Source organism: Mixophyes fleayi, chromosome 4 (genome assembly GCF_038048845.1).
Source record: "Mixophyes fleayi isolate aMixFle1 chromosome 4, aMixFle1.hap1, whole genome shotgun sequence".
Taxonomy (NCBI): domain Eukaryota; kingdom Metazoa; phylum Chordata; class Amphibia; order Anura; family Limnodynastidae; genus Mixophyes; species Mixophyes fleayi.
Window position 1 is genome coordinate 176,577,695 of NC_134405.1, and position 19,786 is coordinate 176,597,480.

The 19,786-nt window shown below is 41.7% G+C and overlaps 1 protein-coding gene across 1 annotated transcript; it reads right to left on the reverse strand.

The window, feature by feature from the left end:
- Positions 1 to 1,735: 1,735 nt before the first annotated feature.
- Positions 1,736 to 6,451, reverse strand: PIM3 (Pim-3 proto-oncogene, serine/threonine kinase). The gene is made up of 6 exons (XM_075208884.1): positions 5,762 to 6,451; positions 5,502 to 5,611; positions 5,340 to 5,390; positions 4,743 to 5,106; positions 3,404 to 3,580; positions 1,736 to 3,297 (listed from the first exon to the last, which is right to left on the reverse strand). The coding sequence occupies exons 1-6, from the start codon at positions 5,844 to 5,846 to the stop codon at positions 3,113 to 3,115; spliced, it is 972 nt and encodes a 323-aa protein (XP_075064985.1). The 5' UTR covers positions 5,847 to 6,451; the 3' UTR covers positions 1,736 to 3,112.
- Between the last annotated feature and the right edge of the window lie 13,335 nt (positions 6,452 to 19,786).

The following is a 19,786-nucleotide window of genomic DNA, read 5'->3' on the forward strand; positions in this document are numbered from 1 at the left end:
CAATGTGCCATCCTGCTCCCCCCACTCTCCATCACTGTGCCATGCTGCTAATCCACCTAGCCTTCATCACTGTGCCATCCTGCCCCCCACCTCTCCATCACTCTGTGCTATGCTGCCTTGCACTCTCCTTCATCACACTGTGCAATGCCCCAATCCCCCTCATTACTCTGTGCCATGCTGCTTCTGACCCTTCATCACACTGTCCCCCCCTCTATCACTGTGCCATGCTGCCTTGTGCCATCACACAAATACACTACCACAACCCCCCTGTGCCATCTCACACACACACATTACTGTGCGCCCTTATGATCACACTGTGCCCTCCATGCTGCTTTCACCCCTTCACCTGGTCCTCCTTCATCACTCTGTGCCATGCTGCCTTGCATTCTCCTTCATCACACTGTGCAATGCCCCCATTCCCCTCATTACTCTGTGCCATACTGCCACCCCACCTCTCCTTCATCAGTGTGCCATGCTGCTCCCCCCCCCTCCATCACTGTGCCATCCTGCTCTCCCCTTCCATCACTGTGCCACGCTGCTCCACCCCCTCCATCACTGTGCCATCCTGCCACCCCTCTCCTTCACTGTGCCATTCTTTCCTCCCTCTCTCTCCATCACTGTGCCATTCTGCCCTCCCTCTCTCCCCTTCATCACTCAGTGCCTTTCCCCCTTCTTCATCATCATCACTCGGCCTTTACAAGGCAGCACCGCTTTAAATTTAAGCTGCGAAGACGCCGAACTCGTGGGACTTGACAAAACCGGGGTATGATACATTTACCCCCAAGAGTGATATGGGCTTTAACACTGGCAAAACAATTCTACAGCATCAGCTTTTGCCAAGAGCTATCTGTACTGCATATAAGAATTGTGTGACAGAAAAGCTTTGCTTGGATCAGTTTTCCCTTTACTGCAGTATTTGTAAGGTTGGTGAATGTCTTTATCAACGTAACCTATTATGGAGACCTGTAAGAATTGAAAATCAGTACAAACCAGAGTTTATATACCGATCCAAGTCAGTGATTAGATATGGATGAACAGTCACAGAAATATGGAGCAACTTCTGAATTAAACAAGTCCAGGATCACTCCACCCAAAACTAAAGTTTAGTTGTGTGTGACGCAACATCCATTAACAAATAGGCAGTTACCTGCTACGCTTTGTTCGGTGGGTTGAAGAGTCCCATTTCACAGACTGGATGATGCTCCTGCCTAAGAGCTTCCCATCGAGAATAGTACATTGACAGGGTAGGGTCATAGCTTAGCACTCTTTCAAATAAGCTGGAGCAGTAAAAAGGTGGAGGAGTGTAGAATGGGAGCATTATACCCAATAGGCATGCAGTGCACAGAGGGGAGATATATAATAATTTTAAAGCTTTGTACACAAATTTTTACTCTATAGATGCCCATTTAAAACAGAGCTGTTCTGACACTTACTACAGTACAAATTTAGGATGTTCATTGTTTAGGTGTAGTTACACTTTAAAGTTACTTAAAGAGGGGCTCAATATGAGAACATAACTGTAGAAAGGCCAATGCTATGTTTATCACATAAGTAAAACACAAGCAGTAAGCCAAATTTTAATTCTGTTTATACTTTTATTTATTAAAGTCTTCTACCTTTAAATAAAAGCAACCACAGCAGTTTGTATATTTATTTTCAACTCACATTTAAAAACTTACCAAAGAAAATAAGTCAAATTCTAAAACTTTAAAATTTATAAAAAATAGACACAAAATTATATACAAAAGAGGTTTAATTGAAATACTTGTATAAAAAAATATCTCCATACATTTCACACTGTAAAGAAATAAAAATCATAAAACTGCATAAAATGCAGCCAGATCACAAAAAACACAGCTAATAACATAAATTAAGGTTATGACTCTGCCACTTATCCTCCCAGAGCCACTGCATGGAGACTGTATAATGCCAATAATTTAAAATCCTGCCAAAAAGCATAACATTAGAATTCTGGTAAATACCAGACAAAGGCATAATAACCAACTTTACAAGTCAGTAATTCTATTTTCTTTAAATTAGACTTTTTACAACAAATTACCTAATACAAACTTCCTAGAGCCATGGAGAATGGGGAAAAGGAAAAAAAAAAAATAAAAAAAATGTTTTTACATGATAACTGGAATGCAGAAAGTCACTTGCGTTCTTAAAAAGATTCCATTGAGAAAGGTAAAATGTGGAAGGGGTCTTCAAAACAGTGTGATGCACAGTGTTGGATAAATTCTAGACAAATAAATTAACCAAATAAATAGAGAGAAATATTGTCTAAATAACGCAATAAATAACTGTATAATACAAGGAAAGTTTAAATACAGATATGAAAAGAAAATAAAAAATAAGAAATCCTTGAATATTGCATTGATTGTGCATTTTAACATGCCCATACATACTTAAGACTTGCAGGGTGACATGGTTTGGGAGAATTGAGGATAAAATGGTCCTGTGTTGCCCAGTGGTAGAGATGAAATGGGGACAATAAATTAATAAATAAAGTAAATGCATTCCTTTTAAAAATTTACAGTACAGCTTATGTGAAGTATTTTATAAAATAAATGGTCACACTATACTAGCATTTATACTCTCTCACCACAATAATCGTGAAATTTACTTAAAGAAAAGGCCACTGAGCAAGGTGTCTTGACACAGCAAGAGCTATTCCAACCGACACACAGAAGCTGGGAAGGCCCATGGTAGTGTTGATCCTCTTTGGACATAAACAGCCCCAAATTGAAGAAAAACAAAAAACACACAAACAGAAAGTCCCACTGAAGCAGCTTTCAAAAAGGCACTCAAAAGCAAATGATAATCTAGTCCAGGCTCTATGAGAGCAAAAACAGTATACTATGTACTCAAGAGGTCACTGCTTCTCTTATGTAAATAAGGTCAGTCCTTTTGTGTAAGCATTGCCGTAAAACTCTCAGATCATGAAGTCCAAGTCTCAATTGAGGGAGATAACTGCAAAATGTTGACGAAATAAAAAGAACTGTATAAAGATTTAATTATAGATTAGTGAATATTTATTCCCATCCTGGGTAGTATTGGCAGCAGCACAGCATTCTGCTCCCCTCCCCCCTTCGAGTTTTCCTTTTTCTGTTTACAGACTTTCATTGCTTGAGCTTGTGCTAGATGCATCAGTGTCAATTGTTCTCAATCTTAAATCACAGTCCTCAGACTTCACTAGGTCACTCTTGCACATCCATGGATGATCAAAAATTTGTTCAAGTGTTGGTCTGTCAGAAGGCCTCAGGGAAAGGCACCATTTAATAAGTTGTTGGCATTCTGAAAAAAAAAAACAAGAAACATTACAGATCATGCAAACTTGCAATTTAACTGAGTAATATATGAATAATGTGTAAAGAATTTTAAATAATTTGGTTTGACATACCTGGGGAAATTCTTCGTCTGAAGTATAAGCGAACACGCAAGATTTCTTCATCCTGTTCAAAAGGGATATCCCCACAGACCATATCATAAAGGAGAACGCCTAATGACCACACAGTTGCTGACCTTCCATGATATCTGTGGTATCTGACCCATTCTGGAGGACTGTATACTCTCGTCCCTGAAAATAACAACACAGGTTTTGTTAATTTAAATGAAGCATCAAAAAACAATGCTAGCAAGGTACTGCTATGGGTCAAACCAGAGTCAATTTTCAACCTGGTGACAGAGAGACCAATCTTTTAAAATAACAATTGTTTTGTAATTTACCGTTTACAATTTGCATGCAATTTGCAATGAAAAGTTTTAACGGGATGAGCAGCTAATCGACCATAGGCAATGCAGATCAAAAAGTGGACTTTGAAAAAAAAGTATATTTTTTACCCTGTTCATCTCATATTAAAATGGCAAAGTTGCAGTTTTCTAAAGCAATTAATTCCATGAGATTGAATTGCAGAGACAGAAAGTCACCCATGTAGCCCTAGCCTAAATGGCACCACAATGAATTGACCCTCCCCCATTCTATTGCAATGAACAACACTGTGTGCATCAGCTGTTTACTAGGCTCCCTTTCAAAGACCACGTGGCGTCTGCAGCACAACTCCAAAAATAGACACAAAGGGAGGGTGTGCAGAGGGGGGAGCAATACTATCTCCCTGTACTGTCTTATCGCAGCTCCATTTTCCAGGCAAAGCACTGGTATTGTTAGCCCCGTCCCCTCCCCCAAGCAGCCACATCTCCCTTGGCTCTCTACCGTTCCTTGGATACCAAACAAAACCTGGAATCTGTGAAGCGCCTAGTCACGTGAGCTGGAGCTTCGGGTTTCACAACAAACAGATGTGAAGTGAGGAGGCAGCTCCAGTCATCCCCACTGTGCCCGCCCACAACAAGACACAAATCCCACACCCACCCGCAGACCGATCACTCATCCTGTGCCCACAGCTCTTCGTTATCAATATGCTTTTAACAGACTCTTACAACTTCCCAAAGTACACACCAAGCACTCTGCAACCCCGACCCTGCAATGCAGATGTATGCCCAATATACCACCGTGAGCCGGCGCCCCCGCCCATTAACATTATATCCAATACAGATGCACAAGATAAAGGCAGAAACTGAAAGAACACAGTAATATATATATATATATATATATATATATATTACATACATATATATTACATACAGCATGTATAGTGCACGCACTGAGCACAGATCAGGGAGGGGCTGCGGGGAAATGACAGGACGGTCAGTGCAGCAGACAATCATAATATTATTGCACATACCATCAAAATCCGTGTACACGGTGTCCTTGAGCAGCGCTCCAGAGCCAAAGTCTATGAGTTTCAGCTCGCCGGTCCTCATATCCACCAGCAGGTTCTCGTCCTTGATGTCCCTGTGAACCACCCCGCAGCTGTAACAGTGCCGCACAGCTTCCAGCACCTGGCGGAAGAAGCCCCGGGCCGCGTCCTCATCCAGCGCCCCCTTCTCCGTGATATAATCGAACAGATCCTTCACCGGCTCCGGCCTCTCCATCACTATCAGGAAGCCGTCCGCTCTCTCGTACCAGTCCAACAGCTTGATGACTCCTCGGAAGCCGGAGCCCACTTTCTTCAGCAGGACAATCTCCAGAGGGACCATGACTCCATTCTGGTGGGAGATAAGGCGGCAGTAAGTCCCTGCCCACAGCAGCCACGTCCAGGGTCAGTAAGGGGAATACACACACACGGGGAGATGGGGCAGTCCCCGTACATTCCGCATCTAGGTGTGCAGGGAGTGGAAACCCCGCCAAATCACACATCCTCCCACACACTTACACGTCAGTACACAATGTATGTGCTGCTGTCTATCCCCCTATAACAACATGGCCGGAATATACTTACAAGGGTGCCCCAGTCTGTGACCCGGTCCTTAGAGACGTGTTTCACAGCGACCTGAGGAGACAGAGAAGGGGTCTAAGTGACGACATATTGGGGGGGGATCATCAGATCACCATTCACAACACACAGCATCGCCATCATCTGTCACATCACCCGGCAACTCACCGGCAGTCCGTCCGCAATCCTGCTGCCAGAATACACGGTGCCAAAGCCGCCGCTGCCCAGCACCGAGCCCACCTGGTACACCTTCTCGAACACCTCCTTCTCCGCTTTCACTAGAAAGATAGAAGCCATGTATTAGTAACCGTCTGGTTACACCTCGTGCCCCCGGTGCTAGAGAAGCCGGCAAAGCAAATGGATCGCAGACTAATCTACCAGCAGAGCAGCTGATGGCGGGGTGTACACAGAGCAGTCAGCTGTCGTACCTGGCTGGAGGAGTTTAACCGGCAGGTGATCCATGCTCGTTGGGTTGCAAATATGAGCCAAGGAACCAAATTTGGAGAGTAGCATCGTTAAACTCAATCCTTCCGACTATAAAATGGTGATTTATAGTCCTTGTGCCGGTGTCCTCAGAGCCGCGTCACTTCTCCCACTGTGACATAAACAAACCGGTTTGTGCTTCACGCCAACAGATCCATGGGGCTGTGGAGATCCAAACCACAAATAATAATATAATGCAGATATAAAATGTCAAAAAAAAAAAATCCACCCCGAATACTGTAGTCGCAGGTGGCGCTAATTGCTGCTGAGGAGCTGTAATTCCAATAGGTTTGTGATTATTAGTCCGGTGATTACCAGCAGCCACACACGCCGCCGCCGCCCTCCCCAGCTCTGAGCTCAATTACTGACAGACCTGCCTCTTAACTCCTAGTATTTTGGTACGGTGAAACGCACCGAGTGATATCCCTCCGCGCTCTGTAGAGGGTCAAATTTTTGAATCCCACGCAGTCTCCGTTCAATAAAAATTGTCCATAAAAATGATAGCGTACATACGATTTATCCTACCTCCGAAATGTCCATTAAAATTCCATCACCTTTGCGTGACACTGATTGTTTCCAGTGGGGCACTACTTTACTAGTAGTAGCTAGACAACACGGAAGGATACATGTCTGAAAACGTAGCCATACTCTTACTCACATTAGCAAGTAGGAGCGTTTATTTACATATTTATGTAGTGGTGGTTTCGCCAATGGCTTGGTGGCGTTTAGATTCAATGTTCTACTGCCGCCAATAGGCAGAGGATGTATTTGCATATGCATGAGGTGAAATAGGGGCGTTGGGCGGGAATTCCTAAGCGCGCTTTTTTCTCCCACCCTCGTTCCTGGCAGAGCTGGGAAAGGTCAGAGAAGCTGAGACACTGCGTCTGAGAGAAAGGTGGGAGGAGGAGGAGATGTGCTCTATGCCAATTACACAGTGCACCAAAATCACGATGCTGTCTGAGCCCTGACAAGTGTATAAACTGCCGCAGAAGCAGCCATTTTTAATCATTTTAATTTGCACCACAGCCACATACTACCCATCGTAGTACAGTTGACAGCATTATCTTAGCTATATGTCTCTGGTCTGTACAACACATGTATAGTAATCATGATACTATTAAATTCAATGCGATCTTATTACAGTAGTACAATCCAGCAGCAGATAAAATCCTACACTGGGTAATAACACGTACATTATTTTATGCTAATGATAAACATTGTTCGGTCGAGAAAAGTATATGCTATTTTCTATAGGAGTCACGAGTACGGTGTTTATTACAGCAAGACTAGAAACGAAATTCCACACTGTTATAACTTGCAGTAATGTAATTGCAAAGAGCTGCCACTTGGGGCGCTAACCATTGAAGAAAGGAGCACTGCTGGTCCACCAATTAGCAGTCCTATAAACTATACCATTAAGAGTTGGGGAGAGCGGTTTTTTTAATGCAGCTAAAATGTCTCGCATATTTTAGAGGGGGAATGCTCGTGAGGTCGTGTGAGGACAGAAAACTGGAGACAGTATTATTACAGGGAAGGAATGTGTTTTATAACCTACTGCCTCAATGTCTACATTTTATGTATTGATGTAGATGTAACAAAGAAGCATCTTATGTGTTGAACACGTGTCTGGGGGTCTAATTAAAAACATCATATACAGCAGTATACGGTGGGTTTTATACATCTAAAATATGCACACTATTACAGACTATATTGCAATTAATTATTTTTGCTAGCAAACAAATATCAAGATCTGCAGTGTTCAGGTGAGTTTGTGTTTAAAAAATAAAATGAAAAAATAGATACCGTTAGACCCAGGTAATTTTACATGTAGAACATATTGATCTGGCAAATGAAGATTCTGACCCTAGGGGCTTCTGCGCATGCGCATTGTGATGAGTAACCAGTGCTGGATAGACCGAGAAGTACTTCTCCCGTGGCTAAAAAGATAAGCGAACGCCATATCATCTTTCAAGCTTTTTACCACTTGTTAAATTGGCCCATGTCACAAACCTCATAGAAGTCAATGGGCACTACAGTGACCAGCATTAGACAGGTTGGGAGGCTTTTACACTTTGATAATGTGTTCTTTTAATTGATAAATTAAAAGAACACATGCAATGGCCATTCTGTGGAGAAAAGAGCCGTTTTATCTAGATTTTTGGCTCATCACAGTTTAGTAAATATACCCGTAAATCTAGAATGTAAGCTCTCACGGGCAGGATCCTCTCAACCTATTGTCTCTGGTCTGTCTACTGTTCGTCTCGTATGTCTTGGCATGTCTTTTGCTATATTTTGTGTGAGTCCCCACAGTTTTATTCAAATTCATCTCTGGTACTGTACTTGTGATTTGCTTACTGTGTTAGTAGATCTCCTATTTGTACGATTGACACTTTGAAATCTGTGGCACTAAATAAATAATAATATATTTAAATCAATTATTTCCTTTTTATTAATAAAAGTAATTTATTGTTTAAATGGGTTGTAGAGCAGGACTTGCCTATGAGGCCAACATCTGTTAGCAATGAGTTTGAAAACAAAAGGAGTTCACTGCAGTAACCTCACCTATGCCTTTCTTTACTGCAATGAATATACTCTTCTCTTCTCAGAGTTGTTCTGGTAGCTGTCAAAACCAGTATTAAAAAAGGATGTGCAACTTCTTTAATGTCCAATAACACTGCCAATACTTTTTAGAAATGGCATATAATGTATTTCTGCATTTCCTGGTGTCTTTTGTTTTGGCACGTGATGGGAGTTCAGGCTTGTAAAGTGTGGCAGGGTGGTTAGGCTTGTTTAATATACTTCTTATTTGGGTATTGTAGTCTATAACATTGGGTAATTTTATGCCGGCCAGTTTTAGATTTGATATTATGTTACCTGTTCATATTTGTTACCATGCCTCTTAAAAACTCTTCTCAAACCCTACTCCTAAAGTTTAGATAAATTTGTCCAGTTAAGGTGCTGTGCTTTGCTTCTCCTCTCATTATCTATTCTAGAAATATGTTAAATGGAGAAACTCTGTTCCAATAAACAGATTCTTAAAGAGGGCTTGTGAAGTTTGTAAAAAAGTAAGTTTTATATACTGCCTTGTGCACTGTATAAGTGGTTAAATAAAGAAAGTTACCAGGTGCTTAATATGACCAGGAGAGAGCATAATGTATTGGACGTACCAGATGCAAATGCTATATGCCGTTTGCAGTATTGGAGTTGTCAGGATGCAGGAGCTATCTGCTCAATTTGGCACAAACGTGTCTGGAGGTGCAGAGTCTAACGCGCCTCTGGTCTTCACCAGGGACCCCCACAAGAGAGTTTGGATTTAGCTGCTAATATACCAATGATTCAACAATATTAAAACATAAAGCTGATTGATACATAGAAAACCACATTCAATTACAAATGTAGCAGTGGTATAAATCAATAACACAGAGGATCCAGACCCTAAATGGGCATGTACAGTCAACAAGTTCTTGGGGAATTGTATACCCAAGGTTGTTTAGACTCAAGACCTTTGCAAACGTATATAGGAAAGAACCAAATCAGTAGTCAATATTCGTGTGGCTCATGGACTCCTGATAAAGAAAACTGTTCCAATATGCCAATATACAGCTGACATGTAACCCACAGATTCCCCGTTGAAAGGCATTTTTCTGATACTCAGCTTATCAGCATACACATGTACTCACAGAGTCCCCGCTGGGTAGAGCTCTGATGATTTCCCACTAAACAGCGCTCACGTACCTGCGGGTGCGTACAAAGACTTTTAGAAAGTCTGCATCTGTCGGACGAAACGCGTCAGCTAATTCCACTCATCAATGACCGTGGATCTGAGAGACCCGACTCTGTCAGTTAATCTACTTTACTGGAGGGAACCAGCTTCTTAGGAACTTTGGTTATTGTATCTGTTCCTTACAATCAAATAAGGGTGCGCACCCGCAGCTACGTGACCGCTGTTTAGTGGAAAATCATTTGCTACATTCAGCTCTTCTTTTCTCTTCACTTCTCCGTCACCGGTATATACCAATTGCTAGACAACTTTGCTGCTTGGTTCTCCCTTCTGCTTACTTATCCACTATGTTTCTCAGGGACTTCACCATTTCCACTGACATCCCTATCAGTACTGCTGCCTCCTCTTGGATGTTGTTTCCCACCCATTGTGATGGTCACTCCTTTGATCTCGTCATCTCCTACCTGTGACATTAACTTCAATTCAGTCTTCCCCCGCTCTGAGACACACTCTCTTTTGTCCTCTCTTTACCCTCTGCCCACAAACCCAGTGTTTCAAGCACACAGTGACCCCTTAACACCCTATCCACTTTTACCCACCTCTTTGTCAATTCACTTTTCTGTCCTCCTTCAATTCCCGCTCCCTCCTCACTCACCACTCTAGTTTGCCACTTATTTTAAAGACAAAATTGACACTTTCCACCACTAAATCCCATATCACCAGATCTTTCCTCCCCCTGCCCATCCTCTTCAATGCTGACCATATCACCCTCTGCTCCCTCTCTCTCTCAAGACTGATTTAGAGATCCTCAGGTTGACTCCCCATAAGCTGATCATTTAAGATAAGGTGTTCTATTATATATAAGCAAGGAATAAGAGTCATGCACGGGAAGTTTTAAAACACTTTATTTTCACTTTTTCACATTTATATTTCACTGCTTTTTAGAATTAAACCTTTTATCCTTTATTAATAAAAGGTAAATTTTATTCCAATTAGTTGGTTCATGTGCATTTCAAATAAGAGACCCAATACTACACAGTGCACCATTAAGATTCAGTTCTTTTTTCTTATTTTTGTTTACTTCTGATTATTTGGTTACTGGATGGCAGCACCTCAATAAAAGAATGATTGCAACATACGAGGGGGTACCCAAAAGAAACCAGAATCATGTTCTAGAAGCCGGGGGAAACTTGTAGTATGGGCTTCCGCCGCTGGTTGAATGTTTGCAGAACCATTCTGAGCCAGTATGCCTGCTGACATTGCGGGAGGAAGGTAGCGTTTGACTACAGTGATCTTTTTGTCAACGAGTTATTCAATCTTTCACCTATTTTTGTGATGGCTGATTCACAGGAACAACGTGCTGCTGTGAAATTTTGTTTTCTTTTGGGAATAAATGCAGTAGAAATGGTTGTTATGCTACAAGCAGCATACAAGGAAGTTGTCATGAGTAAAACAAGTTTACGAATGGTTCTCCAGTTTCAAACGAGGTGAAGTGCCAATTGACAAACAAGCTCATTCCGGACGTCATTGGACCGCCTGAACAGAGGAAAATGTGATGAAAATTCCTCAAGCCATTCTGGAAGATCGCCGTCGGACCATTGATGAACCCCAGGGTCAAACAGTCAACCAAAGTTTGTATTTGGAAGTTTTGAAAAGGTTGCGTCACGATTTGAGGAAAAAATCGTCCTGATTTGTGGGAAACAGGTGACTGGTTCGTCCATCATGATAACGCATCTGTCCACACAGCGATGTGTGTTAAGCAATTTTTAGCCGAAATCAACATGATACCTTTGCCCCACCCACCGTATTCATCCGATCTTGCCCCCTGCGACTTTTTTTTTATTTCTTGGATGAAAAATTACCATAAAGGAAAATGTTTTGCTGATATTGAAGAGGTGAAACAAAAAAAGGCAAAAGTACTAGAAGGCATCAACGACAATGAGTTTAAAAAATGTTTTGAGCAAAGGAAAAAATGTATGGACAAATGCATTGATTCAAGTGGAGAGTACTTTGCAGGTGACTGAAGTTTTAAAAGTACAAATAAATACACTATTTTTTTATAACTTGATTCTGGTTTATTTTGGGTACACCCTGGTATATCTATAAATGTTGAGAACATGATACCGATAAAATGTATAAAGAGATGTGTAGTTTGTGTGTCTAACTGGTGCGACAATATCCTTTTCTTTCTGAATAATAAAAAGTCCAAGATAATAGTCTCATGAGAAATCCAGAGACAGACAGATGTCACTAGGCAGATGGCAAGGTGGAAGTCCAAGACAGGCAAAGAACAAGAGCAGAAAATTCACATGAATGCAGGAACAAGGTATGTCTTTGATTGCAGAACCAGCTGCAGAGTTTCTGAAACAGCTTTTATTCCTGACCTGCTAGAATGCACACTATGATAACTGCTTCATGAATGATCACAGGATCTTGACAGACCTGTGCTTAAAAAGGGCGCTCGTCTTATAATGTCTTATATCATCCCTATGGAAGGTATTCCTTCTGCGTCAGTCGTTGCCAATATTTTTTTCAAGGACATTTTTTTTACACCTGCTTTTGTTTGTAGGATACAATTGCTGACTATTTTCTAGAGTAATTTTTTTCCCAGCCTTTTGTACACCATCCAACAGCAATACCAATCGAGTAAAGGAAATTCTGGATTTCTATCTTCTAAACATGCCCAGGGCTGACTTCTGCTCAAGGTGGTCAAGACAATGTAAATATGGAAGAAAAAGTGGAAATGCATGTATATATCTACATTTTTGTTACACTACCTGTCAATGTACCGCTAATAAAAAATATGCATATGTGTGTATGTATATATATCTATAATATAAATGTCTAGTGGCGTGTGTTAGTCTGTCTGTGTGTGTGTGGAAAAAATAAAACCAAGCTGCAGCGCCACCTGCTGGGCGAAGTTATACACTGACCTACTAAATTCTTAGTGTGTGTGGAAAAAAAAATTCAGAAAGGGCTGAAATTTGGTATACTAAGATGTTTTTAATTTGTTAATTTAATTTGTTAATTGTTAAAAGTGTTTATAAAGATTTAAAAAAAATATATATATATTTCTTGAAGGAGAAGTGACAGTTGGGAGTGGTTGGTGGTTGCCGGGGGTGACAGTGGGGAGTGGTTGGTGGTTGAGGCCCAAATGCATGACAAGAACCTTTTTAACACCTTAAGTAGCTTGATTTGACTAGAATGCATGAGTATCATGCACGGGTTAACTTGTATATATATATATATATATATATATACATACACATACATAAATTCATATATACATATATATCTACATACATATATACATACGTACATATGTACATAGATATACACACTTATACATCTATAATATAAATGTCTAGTGGCGTGTGTTAATCTGTATGTGTGTGTGTGGAAAAAATAAAACCAAGCTGCAGCGCCACCTGCTGGGCGGAGTTATACACTGACCTACTAAATTCTTAGTGTGTGTGTAAAAAAAATTCAGAAATGGCTGAAATTTGGTATACTAAGATGTTTTTAATTTGTTAATTTAATTTGTTAATTGTTAAAAGTGTTTATAAAGATTTAAAAAAAAATATATATATATATTTCTTGAAGGAGAAGTGACAGTTGGGAGTGGTTGGTGGTTGCCGGGGGTGACAGTGGGGAGTGGTTGGTGGTTGAGACCTGGGCTATGGCCCAAATGCATGACAAGAACCTTTTTAACACCTTAAGTAGCTTGATTTGACTAGAATGCATGAGTATCATGCACGGGTTAACTTGTGTATATATATATATATATATATATATGTATGTATGTATGTATGTGTATATATGTCAGTGTTCTCCCCAGCACCTATTTCCCAGGTGTTCCACCCGGCTGTTTTTTCTTGCCACCCAGCTCTTGGAGCCCAACAGAGTCCTATTATAATAGAATAAACCATTGTTTCTCTTATTATAACGGACACTATATGACCACTACAGCCAGCAGTGTGTGTTAGACTACTGACCACCAGTCTGACCAGTCCTGGCAGGTGTGGGCAGTAACTTCCAACATTTTTTATTATTATTGCAAAGTATTACGACTGCCCCCACCCAGCTGCTTCTTAATGCACCTAGCTGGCAAAATTTTCTGGGTAGAACATGGTATGTATGTATGTATGTATGTATGTATGTATGTATGTGTAAACTGTTCCGTCCGTATCTATCGTTTGCATTAAATATTCTCTGATGTGATCGCTGGCTCCCCGCAGCCTCTGCATAAAAGTCCAATCTACAGAGTTCCACTAAGTGCCACCAAGGGGTGAATCTGTGAAGTCCCAGGGTATGGACTAAATCCCTATTTCTTTTTGCTAAAATCACATAATCATAATTTTGCTCTTTTTCCCCCTACATTATTATTAACCTCAATAACACTCATTTTAAGTCATTTGCAGTCAATTTTGACCACCTCACAGGTCACAATATTCTTTTCATACACTTTCAACCAAAGACTACAGCGACCTGGCTTGATGCTAAGCGACAGAGCAATGACACAAACACACGACAGTTCATAGCACATCTAGGAAACATTGCCGCACAGCAGTGGTTGACAAATAAAAGTGGTGCAAGATGAAATTGTCCTTGAGACCTCCCATCCACCGTTATGTAAGATATTGAAAAGGGCATGTACAGTTTATCAAAGCAAGCACTCCAGCGACAAGCAGTGCCACTTTTGTGGCTGAAGTGCTTGGTTTGTTTGGGTCCCCACAAAATAAGCTAACAATGGGCTTAAGGCACCTAATCAAACAGTGCTTTTAATGAACTCTTCTGTGGCAAGTCATGCACCAATGGAAGCAGTTCTTGCTAGTGATAAGAAGAAGGCCATTGTCATGCTTGGGTATAAGACCAGACCAAAAAAATCCACCTCTTATGTGTGGAATTTTTTATTTTTTTTAAAAAGATATTTTATTGAGTTTTACAATACAGCCAATGAGGGAAACAGACAATACAGATAAAACAGAACTGCAATAAGGTTTCCACGTAATATACGTAGCGTACTGTTATTGATATGAGAATACAAAAGCACATTTAATGTGTGGAATTATTTTTAACCATCTAGGAACCTCATCATTGTTACGCCATTTGAAGCGAGTTCATGGAAAGCTTTTGTGAAAATCAGAAACTTAAGCTAAAAAATAACAGCAAGCAGTCAAGCATCAGCTACCTCCCTTCTCTCAGCTAGATCCCAGCACCTGCAATCTACACCCCCAACACCTTCATCATCAATATCCGCAAAAGTGATCGGAGTTAGTCCTGCATCCAAGTTGCTAATGCGAGATGACTCCTCCCCTATCCAGGACTCAGAAGAATCCTTGAGCATTAGGCCCACTGCTGCTGCTCCTGCTGCTGGGGGTGGATCTTCAACCCAGAAGCAGACCAAGAAGAAGACTACTAGTAGTCAACAACAATTGACTAAAACAATCCTTAATATGAAAGCTCTCACCCAGTCGCAAAGAGGATCACAGACGCCATGGTGACTATGCTAATTATAGATCTGCGTCCAATATCCACTATTAATGCAGCTTGTTTTAGACAGTTACTTGAGGTCTTCTGTCCCAGTTACCAAATTCCTTCACAACACCATTTTACTAGAAAAGCTATTCCTCACCTGTAACAGAAGGTTCGTAAAAATGTAATTATTGGGCATTGATTGTGACAGCCCACTGGGTTGGGGATTCGCCCACAGCAGCAGCATGTACCTAAGTACATCACATTTTTTTGAGGCAGGCTACTCTGTATTATCTGCTTCACTAAGAGGCATATTATTATCGTAGATTAGTAAGGCACGACAGTGCTCCACAGCGTTCAGTAGGGAAGACAAGGACATACATAGGCAGACAAAGTGAATGGAGACATGAAAACAAAGGGTATGGAGGACCCTGCTCATTAGAGAGCTTACATTCTAAAGGGAAGAGGGCACAGCTGAAATAAGAGGAGCGAGTGTGGCTCAGAGTGGAAACTGGGATAGTTGTGAGGGTGCATTATTGGGAATAGTGTTATCGAGGATAAGGTCACTTCTAAAAAAGAGATGGGTTTTCAAAGAGCATCTAAAGATTTGAATGCTGTGGGAAAGTCTGATTGAGCATGGTAGGGAATTCCATAAGTGGGGAGCAGCACGGTAGAAGTCTTGAAGGCGGGAGTGAGAGGTGGTTATCAGAGACAAGACAAGTCGCAGGTCAGAGGTAATACTGCTGACAACCTGTTTGAAAAACTAAGGGATGTCATTACAACATGGCTTATCCTGCTTGGACTCTACTGAGGATATGTGATTTCTGATAACGCCACCAATGTTGTTAGAGCATTATAGTGGGGGGAATTCCATCACGTTCCATGTTTTGCTCACACAATCAACTTGGTGGTATAGAACTTTTTAAAAAATTAAAATGACATGCAGGAGATGCTGTCTGTGTCCCGAAATATTTAGGGTCACTTTCGGGATTCTGCAACAGCATGTAGGAGAATGCAGCAGCTGCAAAAAGAAAGAATTTAGGCTGGAATGTAGTTTAGTCCAGCGCAGTGGAGAATACTTTCCGGGTTGTGCAAGGTGCTGAAACCACTCAAAGTAGTCACCTGTGAAGAGAGTGCAGACACTGTTAGCTTGAGTCAAGTGATTCCCCTAATTAGGCTTTTTAAAAGCAGCAAGATAAATTGAAGGAGGAAATGAAACAAAGCTATTCTGCTAATTATGTTCGACTTGTAGATTAAGTACTTTATTCGCTTCGCCAGGATCCAAGAGTCATCAACATCTTGAAATTGGATCATTACATTTTGGCAACTGTGCTTGATCCTAGGTTTAAGAGCTATGTCTTCTCTTTATTTCCAACTGACCAAGATCTCAAGAGATGCAATGAGCTCCTGATAAGCAAGTGGTACATGACACGACAACATCTCCTCCTTCAGTTTCTCAACTCCAGCTAGGAAAAAACTGAGCTTTTCCAAGACACACAGTGGTGATGCAGATGAGTCTGCACAACACTTTGACATTTGGTCTGGTCTAAAAGAATTGCCCAAAAATCGTAACAGCTTTTCCGTAAAATGAACTACAAATTCCATTTGTAGTTCATTTTACGGCCATCTATGGAAGGCCATTACTGGCAATTACATCAAAGTGCACAGACTTCTGTGATTGTGGATTCCAGCGGGGATGAACTAGTATTGTTTGAGGATGATGTACATACTGATGAGGGTGAATATGATTACAGTGTAGATTGCAGGTGCTGAGATATAGCTGAGAGAAGGGAGCTAGCTGATGCTGGTATGCTTGGTAATATTTTGGGTAGAATGGCATGTTGGCCATTTAATGTTTTTTGACAGTAAACTTTCACCTTTATTAGATAGGTATTTTTTTCTTTAAAAAGGTATAAGCTTTTTATTTACATTTTTGTTTCCCTGTCTTAAAACCACTATGCACTTGAACATAGGCTTTAACATATGAGGCTGAGGGAATAGTATCATCATGATTGAGACTGGAGAGTGACAAGAGCAATGCCACCCCTCCTGTCTCTGTATGAGCTATGGCACAGTAAAATGTAACTGCAGATTTTGAAGAACACTGCCAGCCCTATTATTTCTATTTCAGCAATGACAATTAGCAATGGAGTTCTCCTCTTTGTGTGTCACCTATATAACAGTACAATGTGACTGCAGATTTAGAACACCAAGCCTGCCAGACCTTTTATTTCTATCTCAGCAGTGACAAATAGTAATGGAGCAGTGGATCTCTCCTGAATGCCACTGTAGACTTTGAAGAACACTGCTACCTCTCCTCTTTCATTTCTACCTATGACGCTGCCCAACTGCACTTTGAAATGGCACTGGATCACCGTGGAGGGTGGTACTTATAGAATCCAAAACTCACGAGATACAATGATGTTTTGCATCGTTTTCAATTCCGAGGGCGTGCGAAAGTACGGAGCCCACTCGGATCTACTAATTCCGGGTCTCGGGGAACCGAGCATGAGTATCTCTAATATATATGTGTATATAAATATATATGTACACACACACACTCATACTTACCATCATCATCACCATTTCTTTGTATAGCGCCACTAATTCCGCAGCGCTGTACAGAGAACTCATTCACATCAGTCCCTTGTAACACTTGTGTAACGTGCAGTAATATAGGTAATAAATATGGAGTACTTGCCTTACTCTAGATCAGAGCTGGCCAGCCGGTGGAGCGGAGTCTAACAAACCCCCTGGTGTTCACCAAGAACCACCGCAAGGTGGGATGGGCTTTTCTGCGGAGGAACGCAGGTTGCGGTCCACTGGTCTACCTCTAGAGGTAAGGATGCACGAGATAGCTTGCGGTCTCACTGGAACTGGAAGGTAAATAGGAACCACTCCGTGGTCAGGATAGCCGAGGTCTGCTAAAATGGATACAGATATATAAGTGGTACAACAAGCCTGGGTCTGGTACACTGGAGCAGAGAGGTAACGTGGTCAACAAGCCTGGGTCTGGTACACTGGAGCAGAGATTTAGACGTGGTCAGCAAGCCTGGTTCTAGTACACTGGAGCAGAGAGGTAATGTGGTCAACAAGCCTGGGTCTGGTACACTGGAGCAGAATCTGGAAGGTAAGCAAGCCTGGTCTGGTACACGAGATCACAGGAAATCGCTAAGTCAGGAACAGGAAGAAGTTGCTCTGATGCTGCCCAGGCGTCGGAGCAGGGCTTTAGTAGTGCAGCTTTGAATTCCCCGCCTAGCAGGGTCATGTGACAGCGCTGCCGAGACCCGAAAATAGCAGAGATTGCGACGCTGGAACGGGGACAGGTAGATGTGTAACAGTACTCCCCTCCAAAAAAGGTGGACTCCGGACACCTATACTGGCTTGGTGGGAAATTTCTTATGGAAAACTCGCAGGAGTCGTGGGGCATGTAAATCAGTAGCAGGGACCCATGAACGTTCCTCAGGCCGTACCCTTTCCAGTCAACCAGGAACTGCAGAACTCCTCTAGAACGACGGGAATCCAGAATTTGCTTGACTTCAAATTTAGGCTGCTCTTGAATTACCACAGGAGGTGGTGGTCTCTCTGTAGTGGAGAATTGATTAGTAATAACAGATTTAAGGAGAAAAACATGAAAGACATTAGGAATACGTAATGAAGAAGGAAGCTTCAATCTAAAAGCTACCCGATTGATAACTTTGGATATTTCAAAAGGACCGGCAAATCTAGGAGCCAACTTCTTGCTAGGAACTTTCAAATGGATGTTACGGGTGGATAGCCACACCTTGTCCCCTGGGATGAATTGAGGAGCTACCCACTTCTTCCTGTCATACGCCTTCTTAGCACGGTTAGCGGATCTCCTCAGGCTGGTTTTCACTAGATACCAGATGGTAGAAAACCTGCGAAAGAGAGAATCCACCGCTCGTACCTCTGAGTGAGAAAGAGAAGAGAAGGCTGGTAGCCTGGGATGACAACCATACAAGATGTAGAAGGGGAATTTGGAGGCTGCTTCATGGTAATGGTAGTTGTGAGCGAACTCTGCCCAGGTAAGAAGGTCAACCCTTAGAAACTTCTCAAATTCTTGATTAGTCCTCTCAGTCAACCCATTAGTCTGGGGATGAAATGCAGATGAAAGATCCAGTTTGGTTCCTAGTTTTTGGCAAAAAGCTCTCCAGAAGTTAGATACAAATTGTGACCCACGATCAGATACTATGTGTAGGACAGCCATGATGTCGAAAAATCTCTTTAATAAATAGATCCGCTAAGAGAGGATACGAAGGGAGTTTCTTCAAAGGAACAAAATGTGCTACCTTAGAAGAACTGTCAGTGACGGCCCAGATGACAGTGCATCCTTTAGAACTCGGAAGGTCCGTGATAAAGTCCATTGAAATGTGAGACCATGGAATATCAGGAATAGGTAATGGCATAAGCGGACCAGTCGGCTTCTGTCTGGAAATTTTATGCTGGGCACATCTTGAGCAGGCAGAGACAAAAGACTTGACATCCTTACGTATGGTAGGCCACTAGTACTTTCGGGAGATTAATTCCCAAGTCTTCCGCATCCCAGCATGTCCAGAAAAAAGGGAAGAATGAGCCCAATGCAATCATTTGGCAAGAAGAGGTGGAGTTACAAGGGTTTTACCCAGAGGACAACTTCTCTCAGTCAAGGGGGACAAAGCCAATATACAGTTGGTATCCAAGATTGGTTTGTCTCTCTCTGAGGCTTTGGTATCAGTAGCATCAAATGAACGAGACAGGGCATCCGCTTTGACAT

What these genes read in the sequence shown, in the direction of transcription:
- PIM3 (XM_075208884.1), bottom strand. Translation starts at nt 5,846, where the DNA reads ATGCTACTCTCCAAATTTGGTTCCTTGGCTCATATTTGCAACCCAACG. An exon ending in GGATTGCGGACGGACTGCCG is followed by an intron (nt 5,391 to 5,501) that starts GTGAGTTGCCGG and finishes CTGTCTCCTCAG; the next exon opens with GTCGCTGTGAAACACGTCTC. An exon ending in CGTGTACACGGATTTTGATG is followed by an intron (nt 3,581 to 4,742) that starts GTATGTGCAATA and finishes TGTTATTTTCAG; the next exon opens with GGACGAGAGTATACAGTCCT.